The following is a 21,088-nucleotide window of genomic DNA, read 5'->3' as shown; positions in this document are numbered from 1 at the left end:
GAAGGAAAAGAATGGAGTAGCTTCTGAATAAAAACTTAGTTAAAGCAGCATAAGATATATTTCCGTTTACAAGGGAAGCAGCTATAAAACATTGTTTTAATTTATTGATTGTATAATTGTTTCTTGTTTTGTTTTGTTTTTTAATTCATTGTAAACCTCTCAGAGCTAACAGATGGAGTGATATAAAACTAAAACAAATAACACTGTGACAGGGGTTTACTTCTGAGTAGACATACATAAGGCGTTGTAAAGGCTTATCCCAAGTAAGTGGATTGTGCAAAAAGGTGATGGATTTGAACCCAAGTCTCACCTAACTCTGCACTGACATCCATTAAAAAGTAGCTCGTCGCCCATTATGGATACTAAAAACTTCGGGGTTTTGTTTTGACTTTTAAAAAAATTGTAAAGTTGGTATCCTATGGAAAGAGACAGGTATGTGATGATCTTAGCAATGTAGCCTGGTACCACCATCAGCCCCCAGTGGTTAAAACAAAGCGCCCAGAAAAGACCTAGCCTCCAGGTGTTTCACGTGCAGAGAAGGGGAGGAGGGAGGAAGTTGCGGAGGGGGCCAAGAGGGGAGGAGTTGATTGACGGTTTCTATAGAAACACCAGATCCTCCGCCCCTCCGTGTGAACCGGCCAATCCGGGGCCTCTCCGGAGCAGGAGGCTGCTTGTGGTGTTAAGAATATGTAGCAGGAGAGAGAGAGGGAGAAGCTTTCGGAGGAGTCACGTTGGGAAAAGAAAGAAGGGGAGGGGGGAAAGGAGGAGGGGGAGGAGAACGGCGGCGGGGGAAAAAAAGACGCTGCGATCCGTTTACACTAGTTTTGCCGGAACAAGCTGTCTTAATGGTTACTGCGTGGCGAGAGGAAACCTGATCGGCTAAAAGCCAGCCGGGTGGCGGTGCTGGAGGAGGAGCGGAGGTGGTGTGTGCACTTTCCAGACTGGGGGGTGGGTGGGGGGGAGGGAGGGCAGGAGGAGGTGGGGGGGAAAAGCAGCACCCAACTCCAAACCAAAACAACAAAAAAATGTCTTCTGCCTCCCCCGCCGCCACGATCCCCGGCGTGGCGGCGACCAAGCAAGAAAGCGTGCTGGAAATGCTCTCTGGGGCGTCGGAGAAGGTAACCCCAGACGGCTCGGCGCCCGCCGCGTCTGCACCACCTCCTGCTGGAGCGGCTCCTTTTGCACGGGAAGAGGAGGAGGAGGAGGGAGGAGGAGGAGGAGAAGAAAGTGCAGCCGCGGCCAGCGCGGATCAGGTCCTGCTCCACGCGGAACTTTTGGTTAGGAACCACCACGCTGCGGCGGCGGCGGCGGCTGCCTCTCCCTCGCCCTTGCCGTCCTCCTGCTCCTCCTCGCCTCCCTCCTCCTCTCCGCAGACCCTCCTGGCTTTCTCCCCGGACCACGTCGCGTGCGTCTGCGAGGCGCTGCAGCAAGGCGGCCACCTGGACCGGCTGGCCCGGTTCTTGTGGTCGCTGCCCCAGAGCGACCTGCTACGTGGCAACGAGAGCCTGCTGAAAGCCCGGGCGCTGGTGGCCTTCCACCAGGGGCTCTACGCCGAGCTCTACGGCATCCTGGAGAGCCACAGCTTCGACGCCGCCAACCACCCGCTGCTGCAGGAGCTCTGGTACAAGGCGCGCTACACCGAGGCGGAGCGGGCCCGCGGCCGGCCCCTGGGCGCCGTCGACAAGTACCGGCTGCGCAGGAAGTTCCCGCTGCCGCGCACCATCTGGGACGGCGAGGAGACGGTCTACTGCTTCAAGGAGAAGTCGCGCAACGCCCTCAAGGAGCTCTACAAGCAGAACCGCTACCCCTCGCCCGCCGAGAAGCGCAACCTGGCCAAGCTCACCGGCCTCTCGCTCACGCAGGTCAGCAACTGGTTCAAGAACCGCCGGCAGCGGGACCGCAACCCCTCCGAGCCCCAGTCCAAAAGGTGAGCGCGGGGAGCTGCCGGGGGGGGGGGCAGGAGTTCGCCTCAACCCGGCGCTTGACTTCTGAGGAAAGTGGGTGCTTCCTAGACTGGCTGGAAACCAAGCTCAAGCGCCAGTCTGCAAGCCCCGCTCCTGATTTGCCCTGTGAGGAGGGAAATGCACTCTGGACATGCCCAGAGGTGCTGTGTGATCTGCCATTACGTCGTAGGTTCCAGCGTTAAGCCATGGCATTAGGTGTCCGGGTACGCCCCATCCTACTTCTCCACCTTAACTTTCTTTCTTTCTTTCTTTCTTTCTTTCTTTCTTTCTTTCTTTCTTTCTTTCTTTCTTTCTTTCTTTCTTTCTTTCTGTTCTCTCTGCCTTTCCTCCTTGTGTCTACACTTTCTTTCCTAGCTTCCTCTCCCAAAACTGCTCTCCTACCTATTTTCCTTACTTTCTCCCCACAACTGCCCCACACGCCAGCTGCCTCGCTTGCCCCTCTTATTTCCTGTTCCTTCCCCACCACTTCTCTCTGTCCCATACATCTCCTCACTTGCTGTTGCATTTATATTGTACTTTAGACAGTCTGCATAATGTTGCTTTTCACATACATTCCCTGTAATCCTTACCACTTCTTCCTAAAGCAAGACACAGCTCTAATCCTTGTGTTGCAGACTAACAGAGTTAAAGCTGGGAGTTTTGTCCTTTGAGATTGTGGCACAGGCAAGGTGGGACCTGGGGACTCCTAGCCCCTTGCCCAATTTCTTGCTCTGACCTTCGGCCTTCCTGCCTCTTCTTTGGTCCTTCTGCATCTCCTGCCACGGCGCCTGACATTATTTCCCCCCATCATCACCAAATCTGCCCCTTGGCTTCTCTGCCTGTTCCCTTGTCTCTTCTCTGGCTTTCTTACTCCCCTCCCATGCCCTCTGTCCTTGCCTGGCTTTCTTTCCTCCACAAACATGGCGTTCTACCTTCAGCAACCCTTTCGTGTTTCCTCCCCCCCACAACATGCACACTCACTCAAAACACACCCACTCCTTGGAGTCCAGGGAAAGTGTTCCTAGCAGCAGAGAGAGAGAGAGAGACTGCTGGTCTCTTCTCCCTCCTGCTTCCTTTTCCTCCTCTCTTTCATCCTGCACTCAGACCCATCAATAAATAAGTAAAGGAATCAATTCTCAAGTTCCCTTGCTTGTTCCCCTCCTTGGCTCCAGCTTCTATAACAAATCCAGCATCCTCGAGTGGAAGATCTCCCCCATCGGTGCTTTCTCCATAACCTTCAGGAGGAATCTCTGCCCTTGGGGAAACTTTTCCATGTGCTCTAGACTTTCCTCTTGATCTGCAAGAGTTCTTTTTATTTCCGCTATGGGATCCCTCCTGGGATCTGCTTTATGTACATGGTTTTCCCTCCCCCTGCGAAAAAGTAAATCCTTCTAATATGTCTGTCTCTCCCCCCCACCCCCCACCCTCTACTTGGATATAGTTTTCTCCACCAACACAACTGCTGCTCCCAACCTTCAGACTTTCCTGTCTTCCTCCCAGTTCTATAGCCTTGGGTCTCTAGTTCTTATTTTCTCTTTCCTTTCTGTATAAACAGTCACGCTTTATTCCTTTTTGTGCCTGTACAACACCAACCTAACATTCAGAATCTGCAATTGTTCACAGCAGGGTGATAGCAGAGGAACAATTCTCGATCTGCCAACTCCCTCCTTTTCCCAGACCCCGTGAGGAGGAAAAGCTGGCGATTCCGATGCCATCTCCTTTTGCCTTCCTCGTCTCTGCCCACCCTTTCAGTGATTTCCTTCCCGGTCTGCTCCTCTCTCTGCCTGTGGAGAGTCAGAGGAGACTTTTTGCTTGTTTTCTTTGACAGCGTTAATCATTTGCCCAGGTTTTATGTCACTAGTGGGGGGGGGGGAAGAAACATAAAGCGCATGGCTTGACTAGAGGGTTCCCTCCTCTCCTCTTGTTGTGAAACTTGATTCTGTGCTGATTCGGATCAGGTTTCATTTCCCCAGAAGAGACGAACAAGGACTGCCTGGGTCTGTGATCCCAAGCAGCCCCTGACCTGAAAGGCTCCGTAGTCTGATCTCCCTTTAGTTGGCCTCTAATCTGAAGTGGGGTGTGCATGGGGTTGACCTGTCTGTTGTGCAGTTCGCCTTCTGGTGAAACTGCACTGGTCCCTCTTCTACTGGTTTTCCTTTATTCTTCTCTCCTCCTCAGCAAAAACCTATGATCTGTTCCTAACAGGGCTTCCTAACCTTAGGTCCCCACCAGGTGTTGTTGGACTACAGTCCCCATCATCCCCTGCTGCTTTGGTCATTGGGGCTGTGGCGGGATGATGGCAGTTGTAGTCCAGCAATATCTGGTTACCCAGGGTTGGGATCCTTGTGTTAGACGTTCGTATCAAAATCAACCAAGCATGTGTTCAGGTTGAATCCAGATGTCACTGATCTGGTGCTAGCATCCTAAAAGGGTAAAGGAGGAGAAAGTTAACTGGCGGGGGGCAAGGCCAGATTATGATGTGTTGAGGCCCTAAATTACGTCAAGGTTAAAAGGCCCCATAGCATTAGAAAAATGTATTCTATCAAAAAGGACAATGAAAATAGAAATAATGAAGCTTTAGGTTTACACACACACACACACACACACACACACACACATATATATACACACACACACGTATATATAAATATTATATATACATATACACACACTTGGAAAATGTGCCATGAAAAATTAACTCCAACAAAAACAGTTATTTAACGCCTATCTGCATTAGAAATACCTTTAAATGAAAATACATTGTTTTCTTGCTTGGCATTTATGAAAACTTTTAATGTACACAAAATGCAAGAGCAGTTACACAGTTCAGCATTACTTAGATTGAAGAGCAAGGCAGCCTGCACTATGTCTGTTGACTTATCACATGAAACTTTAAGCACTTCCTCCTGTGATTTTTTTTCCTGGTAGCCATTTTTAAAAATCCAGAAGCCCCTCATAAGGTGACTAGTGGGGGGGAGGGGGGCAGGCAACATCTGTGGAAGGCGCCAGGTGAGGTGATCTCCTTTGCCTGGACAGGGTGCATTCCTGCTCGCTCGCTCTCTCCCCTCCCTCTGCCCTCTTGCTGCCTTCTCAGAGGACTGACTAAAGGCAGATCTGTGTTTTGTGTGGGTTTCTTAAAGCCCTAAGGGCCCGTTTTCAAGCAAGGGCACAGTTGTGCTGAGCCAGCCCCTTTCTGTCCTTGGAGCACATATATCAAAGCCGCAAGCGGCAGAAAGGGGGAGGGTGCCAAACCGGGAGAGGGCCAGTCAGCAAAATTCAGCTGGGCTGCTGAGGTGTTTGGAGAGGTGTGAGCAAGAGAAAGGCCTGGGTGGCCGTTTGGCCAGGCTGCGATGCCTGCAGGGTGAGTCACCCCCCCCCCAAAAAAACCCCTTCTTTCTTTGCCAGTGGTGTGAACTACCCACTCTCTGGAGCTCCGAAGGTCTTCCTAGGGTGGTTAGAGCAATTATTAAATTCCTCTGTCTTGGCTACACGGAAAGCAAACAAAAACAAAAGTAGGCAAAGCTAAAATGTGTTACGCTTCACCTGCATCTATGGGCGACTTTGTGGTGTGTTTTTGTGCACATGTTTTAACACGTACCAGTGTAGTACATGCTAAAAATAACAAGCCAACCCAAGCCCTGGTAATGTGGAACATAGGAAGCTGCCTTCTACTAAGTCAGGCCATTGGTCCATCGAGCTCAGGATTGTCTACGCAGACTGGCAGCGGCTTCTCCAAGGTTGCAGGCAGGAGTTTCTCTCAGCCCTATCTGGAGATGCTGCCAGGGAGGGAACGTGGAACCTTCTGCATGCAAGTATGCTGGTGCTCTTCCCAGGGCTGCCCCATCAGTATCCTGCAGTGCTCACAGGTTGTCTCCCATTCAAATGTAAACCAGGGTGGACCCTGATAAACAAAGGGGTCAATTCATGCTTGCCACCAGAAGACCAGGTCTCCTCCATACTTATTGTGCCTGCCTTACAACCATGTGTTTGCCTCTGGTGTGCAGGAGGATCCTGATTTCCCGATGACTTCCTGCCTCTGTATCATTGCCCTCTTAATCCAGAAGCTGTCCAGTGGTGCCATTTGGGGAGGGCAGGGAACTGGCCCACTGGTTCCACACCTTGTCTCAGACCACATGGGAGAGGAGTGGCCAGCTGGAGGCTCCCCAGCTGTTGGACTACAACTCACATCATCCCACCTGCACACTCTTGACTGGGGATGATGGGGTTTGTAGTCCAACAGCAGCTGGAGAGCCTGAGGTTGGTCATCCCTAACATAAGGCAGCTCTTCCTCCTTGGGAACATCCATGATCTTCGGCTGGCTCACTGGTGCTGAGTATTGTTGTCACATAAACAATGCCATTGGCTTATGTACCAGGTCAAAAGTGCACACCCTCCTGCTTGCTTTTTCCTTTAAAAAAAAAAAAGGTGTGACTATTTGACCTCTATCGATAACATGTTATTAGTTACTAGGCATAAAAAAAGGAAAGCCAGTTTAAAATCGGACTTTTGAAAGGATGGCCACGTGGTTGGTAGCAGCAAAAGCAATAAAGAATCCTTTTTAAAGCTTTGGAGCGGGGCTTCTCAAATGTGGGTCCCTGGATGTTGTTGGACTGCAACTCCCATCTTTCCCAGCCTGGGGCCTTTGTGGTTGGGGGTGGGTGGGAGTTGTAGTCCAACATTTGGGGACCAGTGCAGAGGTTCCCAAATGGTGGTATTCCAGGTGTTGCTGAATGACCAGTTGCACCATCCCCAGCTGCTAATTTGGCTGGGGGTAATGTGAACTGAGAAGATAAGCATGATTTTAAAGTTGAAGGAAGAAACATCAATAACCTGCACTACGCTGATGACATCGCTCTGATAGCGGAGAATGTAGATGATCTGCAAGCTCTAGTAATGAAAGTCAAGGAGCATAGTGAAAAAAATGAGACTATGTTTAAATGTCAAGAAGACTAAACTAATGACAATGAGTATAGCAACCAGCCTCAGAATTGATAATGAAGACATTGAAGTGGTGGATAGCTTCTGCCTTTAGGATCGACCATCAACAGTCAAGGATCCAGCAAGTCAAGAAATACGCTGCAGACTAGCACTTGGTAGGGTTGCAATGAAGGCCTTGGAAAGGATATTTAGATGCTGTGACGTGTCTACACCTACAAAGCTTAGAATTGTTCGGACAGTGGCTTTTCCCATGACGCTCTGGATGCGAAAGCTGGACTTAGAAGAAGCAAGATAGAAAAAGCATTGATGCTTTTGAACTTTGGTGCTGGAGAAGACTTTTGAGGATGCCATGGACAGCCAGGAAAACAGACAAATGGATCATAGAACAAATCAATCCAGAATTTTCACTCGAGGCACAAATGACCAGGCTCAAACTATCATAATTTGGACACATTATGCAAAAACCCAGCTCCTTTAAGAAGTCCATAATGCTGGGGAAAGTTGAAGGAAAGAGAAGAAGAGGATGGCCAGCAGTTAGGTGGATGGACTCGATTCCGACAGCAATGAATGCACCACTGAGAGACCTTAAAGGCCAAGTTGAAGGCAGATCATCCTGGAGAGAATCTATCTGTGTGGTCGCTAAGAGTTGACACTGACTTGATGGTACTTAATCAATCATCAATCAATGTGAGTTGTAGTTCAGCAACATCTGGAGGACCACCATTTGGGGACCCCTCCACTAGCACATTTGCTCTATTCAGATGTGATTTAAAGACACTTTTTAAGAGTTCTAGGGCTGGAAATCCTGCCCCAGTCTGTCCATCACCTCTGGGAGCATGCCACTCACAGTAATAGCAGTGTCCAACTGAAGAGGCAAATGCCATATCTGTGATGGCGAACAGTTCTGTGACGGGGAGGCTGCAGCGCATACAGCATCTTTAATTCTCATGTAAATAGGCAGAGGTCAAGAAATGTTGGCTCTATACACAAGCCAGACAAATTTTATTCACCAAGCTATGTTGGTACATAACTCATTTCACTTGTCGGGCATCATTTTTTGCTCGTCACAGACAAGTAGACTAATGGACTTCGTGAGCCTTGTGAATAGAGCTATTGTGGCATAAGCTTTTGTGAATGGAAGCCCACTTTATCTGATGCACGAAGTGCTTTCCTCCATTGACATGTGGTGTAGTGGTTAGAGTGCTGGACTAGGACAGGGGAGCCCCGAGTTCAAATCCCCATTCAGCCATGAAACTAGCTGGGTAACTCTAGGCCAGTCACTTCTCTCTCAGCCTAACCTACTTCACAGGGTTGTTGTGAGGAGAAACTTAAGTATGTAGTACACCACTCTGGGCTCCTTGGAGGAAGAGCGGGATATAAATGTAATAATAATAATAATAATAATACTCCGTACGTCTTGTAGTCCACAAAAGCTTGTGCTACAATGAATTTGCTAGTCTTTCTGGTGCCACAAGACTTTATTCTCGGGGTTTTTTAGGCTGTGCTTCTGAGTACCCTTCCTGAGAGTAAGCCCCACTTAACACAGTGCAACATGCTTCTGAGTAAATATGCATAGGATTGCATTAAATCATAATCTCTCTCTAAGAGCAGACCTTGAACTTGTCTTCCCCCGCTCCGCCATCACATCTTCTTGCCCTCCCACTTAGAGACGTCAAAACTGGTGCCTCTTCTCCTGTCTAAGAATAGACCACTTTTGACTGTTAGCAACATTGGTTATGGTATTATGAACCCACCTGGAGTGCAGTCAGCATGTCTCTCCCTGAGCTTTTCAGGAGGCTGAAAAACTATATTTGTTTTTTATATATTAATATATATGAATATATTCATATATATTCACATTATATATGTGTGTGTGTTCTGTATACCGCCTTGAGATTTTTTATACTAGGTGGTATATAAATTCAATAAATAAATAATATATAAATCTGAATTTATATTAATTCACAGAAGTGTAGATCAGTTTGTTTTTTCCTTCTGTGGCTTCTCTTCCAGACTCTAATCCCTTTCCTCCCTCTCCCTTGAATCTTTCTGCATAAGAATGAATGGCTTGTTGTGCAGATGAGTAAGAACAGGACTCTCAAATGCTCTTCAGTTAGACCCAGAGAGCTAGATAAATGAGTGATCAAAATAAGTGGGGAGATCCTGTGTCTCATTTGCAGGGGAGTGTGAGTCCCTCCCATGAGCAGCTTTTGTGGAAGCCAGCAGCTGCAATAACCTTGGGGGTGCTTTTTCTTTCACTTCTCCTGTGCGCTGTTTTCTTCTCCTTGGGAAGTGCCAGGGTCTGAAAAACATCTAACACATTTTGGCCATGCTCTCACAGTGGTGGTAAATTCATCAGTTGAAACAGCCCATCACAGACTGTTGTGTCTGGGACTGGCCGGTGTCATTTGGATCAGCTCACTGTGCTGGGTGTTGCTTTACTGCCTTGTTTGATGTCCATCCTCCATAGCGGTGTCTTGAACGTGGTCTGTCTGCTGTTTTCTGTCATGCCTACTAGAGCAGGTGTGGCAAATGTGCTCAGTCCTGAGAGTGCTTCATGTCTAAAACAGGAGATGCATCGGCCTTTCTAGGAATTGGATCTGTGGGCCTGACAGATGAGGAAAGACTAAAGCACTAGGGACTTTTTTTAGGTTGTGGGGGACTTAGAATACCAAGGAGAGGCATAGGGTGCAAGTGTATAAAAATTATGACTAATTTGGAAGGAAGAAGGAAATATTTGTCCTCTTGTAATACCAGTATTTGGGGTCATCTCAAGAAGCTGATCAACAGTGGGTTATAGAAACAAACACACAAGTCTAGTTTCACAGAATGCATTGTTAACTTATGCTGGTCAATGACTGAAAAAACTTATATCTATCTTGTTAGCTCAGGTGGTATTGTACCTTGGGGAAGTTACAGTCTGTAGACAATCCTGAGCTCCTGCTGCTATTATTATTATTTATTAGATTTCTATACCACCCTTCCAAAAATGGCTCAGGGCAGTTTATACAGAGAAATAATAAATAAATAAGATGGATCCCTGTCCCCAAAGGGCTCACAATCTAAAAGGAAACATAAGATATACACCAGCAACAGTCACTGGAAGTACTGTGCTGGGGGTGGATAGGGCCAGTTACTCTCTCCCTGCTAAATAAAGAGAATTGCCATGTTAAAAGGTGCCTCTTTGCCAAGTTAGCAGGGGTTTGGCGAGTCAGTCCATTGGTCCAACTAGCCAATGGACTGACGTGGTACATGGCAGCTACCTATGTACAACTCCCATTATCCACAGCCTGACTGCAGTAGATCTGTTGGACTACAGCTTCCATCATCCCCAGCCAGGCTGGGTATTGTAGTCAACATCATCAGAGGACCCCATGACTTTACCACTATGAGATGCTTAGATGGCATTTTAAATCTACTAGCCACTGGTAGATCCATCCTCCATGCTTTTTTTTTTTTTAAATAAAGTAGTGAAATTCATGGAGGATGGGTCTATCCAGTGTTCCCTCTAACAGGGATTCTCAGATGTTGTTGACTACAACTCCCAGAATCCCCAGTTGCAATGGATTTTGCTTGGGGATTATGGGAGTTGTAGTCAACATCTGGGAATCCCTGTTTGTTTGTTTAACATATTTTTATACCACCCAAAACTTAGTCTCTGGGCAGCTTACAAAAAAAACAACAACCAGCAAAATGAAAATACTAGTTAAAACAATTAGTTAAAACAAAACAAATATATAACAGATAAAACAAACAGCAACAATTTAAAACATTACAACATTGTTTTAAACAATGTTAAAACTATTAAAACAGTATTTAATTAAAAGCCTGGGTGAACAGATGTGTCTTTAAAGGTTTTTTTAAAAATTGTCAGATGGGGAGGCTCTTATTTCACCAGGGAGTGCGTTCCGTAGCTTTGGGGCAGCGGCGGCGAAGGCCCGCCCCCGAGTAGCCACCAGATGAGCCGGTGGCAATTGCAGATGGACCTCTCCTGATGATCTCAATGGGCGGTGGGGTTCATGACAGAGAAGACATTCTCTTACATTTTCCAAAGTTGAATGCTGGCATTCCAAACCGATTCAAGAGATGTCCATTGATGGATCCTGTCTCAATCTTAAGTTCCAGCTATAGGGCTGTGGTGGTTAACGTATGCAACTTTACTCATGCACTTGTCATAATACGTTTACACACACTTGTGAAGCTCTTAGTCATAGGTGCTTAAAATTAGCCATCCATAATTTGCAAGTGTGCTGCTTACCGCTCTTAGCTTTTTTAAAAGCCTAGTCACTCCTGTTTCCCTTTCTCTTCCCTCTTCTCTTGCCAGGACATGCACATTGGTCTCTGCACACGACATAACTCTGATGTATTAATCCTTTTCTCCCAGTCAGTCGGTCTTTTCCTGCCCTCCCCTCCTCTTTCAGTGCCAAAGATTCAGGCATATTGAGAGAGAAAAATACTACTGATCTTAGAAAATGTACTTTAAACTCCCACTCTCCAGTTCCTGTGTTCAACAGAATCAAAAGGCAAAGCACTTCTTGGACTCTCTGCTTCAGGTTGTTGGTGGGAGGTGCATGTTTCAATGTTCCCCAGCCTGGTTCTGTATATGCAGGGGCTTTCAATTTGGTTCCCCCCACAAGTAACCTGCAGTGGTTCAGTCAGGGCAAAGCTTTGCCCCTGTCTTTGTTGAACATGTGAACAAGCCTTTACACAAGTGTTCTTCATTGTAAGGCCTAGGAACCAGGGGAGCCCCATCAACCTGCAGCGTGGCTTCTTGATGAATTGTTTGTTGGGCCTGTGTGAAGCTTTGGCCGAAGCTGAATACTCTGCACAGTTGAGTTGCCCAGACGCTATGCAGAGATGGCCATTTTCATCATGTACTGCTGCACTCTGCCCAGCACCAAGAAGGCGAGGAGGGGCTCCTTTAAGGGAAATGGAGCCATTGTGGAAGGTGTGCTTGCAGTGCTAGGAAACGTCCTTTCCTGCACCTTCCTCATAGAGTTCTTAAGGGTTCTGTGCCCTTCCAGCACTGAGAGAAACAGCAGGACTGTGCAGAGGTCCGCACAGCGAGAAAGGGCTCTTGCGTTGAAGACCTTTTGCCAAAGTGGCCTGCTCTTGAAAAGTAGTGAAGATCCCTGCTTTATGCTCTTGCCTGAGCTTTATGGATGTTTCCGTCTCCTTTTCCGTACACTTAAAAACACTCTCGTCAGAAATGGGTTCCCTACTGGAGTTCTTCCTCTCTCTCACACATTTCCTCCTACCTTAGTCCGATACACAAGGTTGCCATTATCTATGCCTGATTAATGAATCTGGAATAACTGCCACCCTATGGTTCAGTCCCCATAATTGTTGTTGCAGATGCAAAACTGAATGGAAAGAACAGGAAATCCACTTTATTTATTAATTAAATCACATTTATATGTCACCCCATATAAAATCTCTGGGCAGTTTACAAATTAAAACGATTAAAACCTTAAATCTTATAACACAAATTAAAATAATATTTTAAAACATTGTAAACGAAAAGCCTGATAAAATATGCGTATTTTCAAGAGTCACTTATAAACAGCCAGAGATGGGGAGCGTCTGATTGTTGGAAGCAAGCAAAGGTAAGGTGTGCCATTGAGTCAGTTTCAACTCCTGGTGCCCACAGAGCCCTGTGGTTTTCTTTGGTAGAATAAAGGAGGGTTGACCATTGTCTCCTCCCGTGCAGTGTGAGAGGATGCCTTTCAGCATCTTCCTATATCGCTGCTTCTCGATACAGTACCAGCAGGGAGTTGAACCGGCAACCTTCTGCTTGTTAGTCAAGCATTTCCCCGCTGCGCCACGAGATGTACTAACAGCCAACAACCTGGATAGCTTTAAGAGGGGTTTGGATAACTTCATGGAGGAGAGGTCTATCAATAGCTTCTGGTCAGAGGGCTATAGGCCACCTCCAGCCTCTGAGTACCAGTTGCAGGGGAGTAACAGCAGGAGAGAGGGCATGCCCTCAACTCCTGCCTGTGGCTTCCAGTGTCATCTGGTGTACCACTGTGCGAAACAGGATGCTGGACTAGATGGGCTCCCTTGGGCCTGATCCAGCAGGGCTGTTCTTATGTTCTTAAGGTGGTGCTGGAGGCATGTAGGTCTTATCTATCTCCCTGATAGGTTCCCTAAATCAACTACTTTATTTAGAACTTCAACTCCATGCTTCCAGACAGTATTAATTAGCGGTTCTCCCTTACCTGTTCACTTCCCCTGTAGCTAGGGGAGATGTAGAAATCTTCCCTCCAGGCTCTCTAACACTAATTTTATCTAGGAGTGTGTTCCAGAGCCCTGGGGCAACCCTAGAGAAGTCCTGGTTTGGGGTGGCCACCAAACGAGCTGGTGGCAGCTGAAACTGGATCTCCCCCCAATGATCTTAATAGGTGGTGGGGTCCATGAAGAAGTTACTCTCTTGTTCAGTGTCCCAATATCCCTGTGCAAGATGCATATATTTTCCATGTGGTTATGATTTCCCCCCACCCTTCCTTTAAGGAGCTCAGGGTGGCTCATGCTGTCCTCCAACCCCACTTTTCCTTCCTTCCTTCCACTTTGAGAACATTTTCATTGATAAGCAGTCTATGAAGTGGTTTACACAGAAAAAGAACAATAAGATGGTTCTCTGTCTTCCCAAGGACTCAGTCTATTAAAAAGAAACACTGAAGAGATGATGAATAGGGACAGTTAGCAATAGCACTTAGCAATAGCACTTACATTTATATACCGCTTTATAGCCAGAGCTCTCTAAGCGGTTTACAATGATTTAGCATATTGCCCCCAACATTCTGGGTACTCATTGTACCGACCTCGGAAGGATGGAAGGCTGAGTCAACCTTGAGCCCCTGGTCAGGATCAAACTTGTAACCTTCTGGTTACAGGGCGGCAGTTTTACCACTGTGCCACCAGGGGCTCTTTAGCTCTGAAGCTCAGTTGCTTCTCTCCCCTGACCTCACCCCTCCCCTGGCTAAATATAAGAGAATTCTCACTTTGAAAGGTGCAGGATCCATCCTTGTAACAGTCCAACAATGTAGTTTAGATCTCCCAGTTAGCTTTTATGGCTGAGTGGGGATTTGAATGCAAGTCTTCCCAGTCTTAGGAACATAGGAAGCTGCCATATACTGAGTCAGACCATTGGTCCATCTAGCTCAGTATTGTCTACACAGACTGGCAGCAGCTTCTCCAAGGTTGCAGGCAGGAATCTCTCTCAGCCCTAACTTGGAGAAGCCAGGGAAGGAACTTGAAACCTTCTGTTCTTCCCAGAGCAGCTCCATCCCCTAAGGGGGAATCCCTTACAGTGCTCACACATCAAGTCTCCCTTTCATATGCAACCAGGGCAGACCCTGCTTAGCTAAGGGGACAAGTCATGCTTGCTGCCACAAGACCAGCTGACCACTACAGCTCACTATCTCAGCAGTAATATCCTGCTTTGAAGGCCTTTCCCAAGCAGTCTGCATATGCTGTCTTATTCTTCTCTTGAAGGTAAGCCAGCATTATTGTCCCCATATTGCAAGGATTGGGAGGAGGTGGCTTGCTTAAGACCACCTGGTCAGTTCATGGAAGAGATGAGACTTAACCTGGAGGTGTCTGCTCCATTGCTCTGTCTCCTGGCCCTGCTGTGGCACGCAGCTCAAAGATCAGTACAGCCAGTTCGGACCTGTAGAGGGGAATTTGGTCATTCTCTTCTATCAGCTCCACACAGCAAACCAGTCTTGAAACTTGGAGTTTCAAACGCTATTTATGTTCGGGGTTCTTCTGTCCAAAAAAACACAAAAACCAAAGGAGGCTGATGGTCTGACACGGCATAAGCAGCTTCCTGTATACCTTCTGGTGTGTGTGGAGAAAATTGCTGTCTATAACCACCCCTGGTCTTGATTCAGACAAAGGGGTGGCTTTCCTAGAGGGAGAAAGAGAGAGAGCGCCTGCCAGATTAATTTCAGAGGAAGCCAAATGCTCCACAGGAGCCTTGCAGTGGATCATTAGCCTGCTGGCAATGCTACCCAAGGCAGGGTCATTTTGCAAACATGATCCGATGCATTGGCAACCCCAACGGTGTTGGCATCCGCTTCCTCCTTAATGGACTTGCAGACTTATTCAAAAGTAAAGTGCTGGAAAGTGTTCAAATCTTGCATTTTATTTTTACATTCTTGTTAGGCATCGGTTGCTTTTCCTTTTTAACCTACCATTTCTGTGGAAGGGGAAGAGCGTGAGCCCACAATCTGAAGAGCAAGTTCTGGTGCATCCACACTCATGCAGTCAAGCTTGCAGATGTCCAATGAGGCTCTTAATATACCCAAACTCTATCCCTAGACTTAAAAAAATGTTGCTGAGCTGAGGGGTGGTGGGGTGCCCCACTGGGCAGGCAGAACTAGTTGCACAATTTTCTGGGTTGGGACCAATGCTTTTGGAGATTCATATTTTGTAAATGGTACAGGAACTGGTGCAGCGGGGAAATAACTTGCCTAGGGAGCAAGTGGTTGCTGGTTCGAATCCCCGCTGGTATGTTTCCCAGACTACGGGCAGCAGCGATATAGGAAGATGCTGAAAGGCATCATCTCAGACTGCACGGGAGATGGCAATGGTAAACCCCTCCTGTATTCTACCAAAAAAACCTCACATGGCTCTGTGGTCGCCAGGAGTCAACACTGCCTCAGAGGCACAACTTTACAGGAACTGTTTGCTGTAGGCTGCTGGAAAGTATTGCATCCTGAGACTGATAGATCTTGGCATAGTATTAGATTTCATGCCGAGCACAGGAAGTAAGAACACCTCATTCTGTTTGTTCTTCCTCCTCCTCATCATAATGTCCAAATTAGATTTTGCATCTCCCCCAGCAAGGAGATACAAAGCTGTCCTAACTACCATATGAAGCTGAGTGTGGGTGGGGCTTTTTGTGTTTAATGCATTTGTTTATGCAAATACTCTGGATGCCATCCCACCAAATTTTAACCATTTCAGGTTTCACTGATTTCAATGGGAGAGTTACATGCTTAAATATTTTCCACTGATGAAATCAAAAGCATTCAAAAGTGCTTAGGTTTGGCTGGATTGTGTCCCAAGTAAGGAAAACATGCACAATGGATAATCCTGTAGATATATACTAGTAAAACGGTGCATAGTTTGCAAGCATATTAATGTCTTATGTTGCGTAAGACATTAATATGCTTACACTTGACTTTCCTTAGCTCTATGAGGTCTTATGACCCATGCTGTTCAATCAATGCGATTTTCTGGTGCATTAATGCATTTTTCCAGGGTTTCTTTTCTTCAGAGGTTGGATGTGAAAACAGCATGTTTCTATCTTTGTATCTATTGTGGTTTGGTGTGCAAGTTTCATGTCAGTCAGTGAGGCACAAGCAGCTTTATATTATATATTTAAATCTTATAAATAGCATACACTTGGAGTAGGAAATTGCGTGTGTGTGTAGGTATTGTAAAATCAGTTTTTTAAAAAGACTACTAGAAATGGTGGGGGAAATGGCATTAAAAGAATTACAAGAAATGAACACATTCTAGTAAGAACTAATCAGCCTACTTTTCTTTCACAATCTCTACAACTGGATTAAATTTGGTTCAAATCAAGGTACTCTTGCACCTCAAATGTTCACGTGTCCACCATCTTGGATTGGGGTTGATTACATCATCACAAACTCCGCCATTGAGGTTTCCCCATGTGCCCCTACAGCTGTAGCAAATTTGGTTCAAATCAGTTAGGCGGTTCACAAGTTAGCCCAATTGCGCCTCAAAAGCTTACGTGGCCGCCATCTTGAATCGGGGTGGATGACATTATCACAAACTACGTCGTTGAGGTGTCCCTACAACTTTACCCTATTTAGTTCATATTGGTTCAGGCATTGCGAAGTTGAGCGGGGACACACACACAGAGACACATGAAATGCCGGGTGATCTCATAAGCCTACTGGAAAGGAGGCTAAACATGGCATAAGAAATTTAACCATGAGTTGGTCTTGAAAAGGTGATCTGGTTGTAATTGTGAAGCCATGACATTTTTCGTATGACTTTCCTTTAGAGCAGGGCTCTAAAACCTGGGTCCCCAGATGTTTCACATAACTTCCAACAACTGGGGTTTCAAGAAGATGTCTTCCCATTCATCCCAGTAAATACAGGCTAGATTTGTTCTGCACTGGGGTTTGGCCGTGGTTCCTAAATGCCTGCAGTTGTAGACCTTTCTAGGGTGTGATAAACCTCCCAGATCTGCTCAGTACTCCTGCCAGCCTGCCAAGTGACTGCCAGGAGGAAACCCATCCCTTTGTTTACCTCAGTGAAGGCATTTTAGCAGCAGGCATGGAGGCTTGCCTTGGGCTGTATCTTTCCTTGGATTACATTTGCATTAAAGCTTTTGGACGGCACTGGAAATAGGAGCGGGAGGGCAAGTTTCCCTCTCTCTAATTAATCTGACTTGCATATCATTTTCATGAACCAAGTTGGTGCCAAAGTACACTTGATGGGCAGGTTGCACTGATTCTACATTATTTTGATTGTAACCTTATTACACCCAGCTGCATGTGGGTGACGCTAAAAGTTCTAAAATCATGAGAATTGTGGGGAGGGGCCACAAACGAATCTGGGTTTCCTTTTACTCAGTTCTCTGGTTCTGCTCCTTTTGCCAGAGTGTGTTCACATTAGGACTGCTGCCCAATTAAAGAAAAGTCAGTCCTATGAGTTTTAGTTGACTGATTTGATTAATGGATTGAATTTGCATATGGGTAAAATATATTGTCCTGAACCCAAGGCTACCATGTTTGTATTTGATCAGAAAAATTGGTGGACTTTCCACACAGAGAAATGGTGTTGTTAGGGACCTGCCAGGACTGCTGTGCAACATGAAAAGATCCACAGCATGGATTTAGAACAGCATGCAAGCACTCCTATCGTGCTCCTTCCAACGAAAGCTGCGGAAGTGCTTGCTACTTTTCTAGGTCGTTGTGCAACTTCCGGGCTCTGCCACACCTGGGCTATCTTTGTGCAGCACCCTGAGCAGGTCCCCACACTTGTCTGCGGCATGAAATGTTGGCCGCCATTTCTGTTTTCAAAATGTGCTAAAAGATCATGCTAGTAGTTACTGCTGTTTAAACATTCGCTTAATGCCAGCTGGTTGATGGGTGCTAAAACAGAAGTGGCACAGTAGAAGCCCAGAGGGCTTAGATCTGATATATGTGCATGGCACCAATCGCTTGTTGCACCATTTCAGGACTGTACCCTTTCAGATGGCAGGTGGGAGGCCTCCTGTGTGAATGCTCTCCCTGGCGGTGGGGAGCGGGACGGGCGGGGAACAGTGTTCCCTCTAACAGGGATCCTCAGATGTTGTTGACTACAACTCCCATAATCCTCAAGCAAAAGCCATTGCATCTGGGGATGCTGGGAATTGTAGTCAACAACATCCGGGAATCCCTGTTAGAGAGAACACTGGTGGAGAAGCTCCCTACATGTAGCCTTGCTGACATGCTAGTTTTCTAACTTAGAATTCTGATTAACATGAGACCCACTCACACGTTAAGGTCAACACTTGTATGACGGGTGTACACAAGTACAGTCACTCATATGTTATGTTGAACACTTCCGATCTGTACCATGCACTTGAGGAGCCTATGTCCAGGTTCACTTTTAAAACGAACACGGGCACAGCCATTCACACAAACCCATGTACGAATGTACAGACACTCTACACTGTACGAGTGCTCTACACTCTTACAGCATAATGTCTGAATCAGGCTATGATAGTTCTCTGCATGCAGGGAGCATTCTTAAATACTATAAGAATATACAGCCCTGCTTATAAGACATTTCAGGTTTTGAAATCCAATGGGGTTGCTCTGCAAGTTCAGTGTTCTTTCTCTGTTGCTTTGTAGTGAGTCAGACGGTAACCCCAGCACAGAAGATGAGTCCAGTAAGGGACAGGAGGACCTATCTCCACATCCACTGGCCAGTACCTCTGATGGAAGCACCAACCTCAGCCTTCCTAGCCATTTGGAGCCAGTCTTCATGCAGCAGCTTGGAAATACCAAAATATCTCTAAGCTCTTCAGGAGTTTTGCTGAATGGAAACTTGATGCCTGCCAGCCCGTCTCCCGTTTTCCTTAATGGTACCTCTTTCATTCAGGGGCCCAACGGCGTCATTCTCAATGGGCTGAATGTGGGGGCTTCACAAGCGATATCGTTAAATCCACCCAAAACATCTCCAAGTGCTTTGAGCAATGGGGCATCCCTGACCAATCTGTTGGCATCTTCTTCGGAAGATGCGAAAGACTTCAAAATCCTCCAGAATTCCATGTCGAGCTCCGCAGCGCCATCATCAACGACGACAACGTACAGTCCCAGTCCGGTTCCCATCACTTTCCCAGGTTTGATACCCAGCATGGAGGTGAAAAGGGAAGAAAACGAAGAAGCCATTGCCTCTCAAGATGGCAGCTCCATAGTTACTTTTACAGCTCCCGTCCAAATAAACCAATATGGCGTTGTCCAGATTCCAAATTCAGTGACAAATGGCCAGTTACTTAACGGAGGCATGGGATTTTCTTCGGTGCAGCTGCCTCCTGTTTCTGCTGCAACTACCCAAGGTAAAAGCCTTCTGTTTAATGATAAGATGGATAAATAAATTAAAGTGAACTAATTTATCTCTAGGGGATAGAGCCATAGCTCAGTGGTAGAGCATCTGCTTTGCATGTAGAAGGTCCCAGGTTCACTCCCTGGTGGCATCTCCAGGTCCTGTCTGAAACCTTGGGAGAGCTGCTACCAGTCAGTGTAGACAATACTAAGCTAGCTGGACCAAGGGTCTGACTCAGTATAAGGCAGCTTCCTATGTACGCTGGATTACAACGTGCATAGAATGTTGTGCAGTATGCCTGCCAGCCATGGGCCATGTTGTATACTACATCTTTGGCAACACCTGCTACATTGTTTGCCCTCAAATATGCTAGATGGTAGTAATAATTAGCCAACATAACCAAGGCGGAAACATCTAAATATCTTATATCATGATCATTTGGCGAAAATCCTGCCCTCGGAGCACAAATATTCAGGAGATTACTTCCTGTGTTACCATGTTCCTAATTATAATAATAAAATTAATAAGACTGGGGGGGTCTCACATCTTTCCCCAGCGATTCCCTGTGTGGTATATATGATCACTTTCAGTGTTCCCTCTAACAGGGATTCCCAGATGTTGTTGACTACAGCTCCCAGAATCCCCAGCTGCAATGGCTTTTGCTTGGGGATTCTGGGAGTTGTAGTCAACATCTGTAAATCCCTGTTAGAGAGAACACAGATCACTTTCCGTTCCAAAGCATGAGCTCTGCTCCACAGGTGGCTTCTTCCAGCTTCAGAATGGCCCTCCTGATGTCTAGGGGATTTTTTTAATAAGTAGTGTTTGGGGTGCTTCCTTGGAAAGTGTTTGCTTCCTTGAATGAAGCTTCAAACAAGGCAGCTGCTAACAATGGTGTAGAAAACAGAAGTGCAATTGCTTGTGTTGATACACTGCACTTTGAGTGTTCACACCATGCTTCACACTGCTTATTTCTGTGATCCTAAAAAAACCTGCAAAGCTGGCCAATATAGTTTCCCATATTGCTGATGAGCTGGAAGAGTGTGCCTTAACTGAAGCCACCAAGCAAGTTTATGGCACATGAATGGCGTCTAATTATTTACATTTGGGAGGTGTAGAGAAGAATTTAGTCATCCAAAAACCTTTGGTTTAAAATGAGTTAAGATGCTTTACATTTTCACTTGTGCTCTAAAAAGCATGGAAATTCCAAGTTAAGATCTTAACGTCCGTGCCACATAAGCTGTAAAGACTTTGTACAGTCTGGTATATTAAGCTGGCTTTAGAAATGAGGCTCCATGCACCCATATTTTGCCTTGTATTTTCATCTGGACATTGAGCTAGGGAGGGAAGCATCTACGGAGAATCAGAAAAACCCTGCTGGATCAGGCCGAAAGCCTATCTAGTCCAGCATCCTGTTTCACACAGTGGCCTGCCAGATGCCTCTGGGAAGCTCACAGGCAGGAGTTGAGGCCATGCCCCCTCTCCTGCTGTTGCTCCCTTGCAACTTGTATTTAGAGACATCTTGCCTCTGAGGCTGGAGTTGGCCTTTTGTCCTCAGGCTAGTTGACCTGCATAATCATGCAGAAAACCGTAATCATGCAGGCCTCAAAGCACAAGGTAGCGCTTCCCCA

At 46.5% G+C, this 21,088-nt stretch overlaps 1 protein-coding gene across 1 annotated transcript in view; it reads left to right on the top strand.

Annotated features, from left to right (window-relative positions):
* Nucleotides 1–990: 990 nt before the first annotated feature.
* LOC128329028 (homeobox protein SIX4-like) overlaps nucleotides 991–21,088 on the top strand; it is a 34,330-nt gene continuing 14,232 nt past the window's right edge. The window contains exons 1-2 of the mRNA XM_053259433.1: nucleotides 991–1,927; nucleotides 18,767–19,473. Coding sequence (XP_053115408.1) covers nucleotides 1,026–1,927; nucleotides 18,767–19,473 — 1,609 coding nt within the window. The 5' untranslated portion in view covers nucleotides 991–1,025. The remainder of the gene's footprint in view (nucleotides 1,928–18,766; nucleotides 19,474–21,088) is intronic.

The sequence above is a fragment of the Hemicordylus capensis genome, chromosome 1 (assembly GCF_027244095.1).
Source record: "Hemicordylus capensis ecotype Gifberg chromosome 1, rHemCap1.1.pri, whole genome shotgun sequence".
NCBI classification, from domain to species: Eukaryota; Metazoa; Chordata; class Lepidosauria; order Squamata; family Cordylidae; genus Hemicordylus; species Hemicordylus capensis.
Note: the sequence above shows the minus strand (reverse complement) of the source record. Positions and strands in the feature narration are given on the sequence as shown.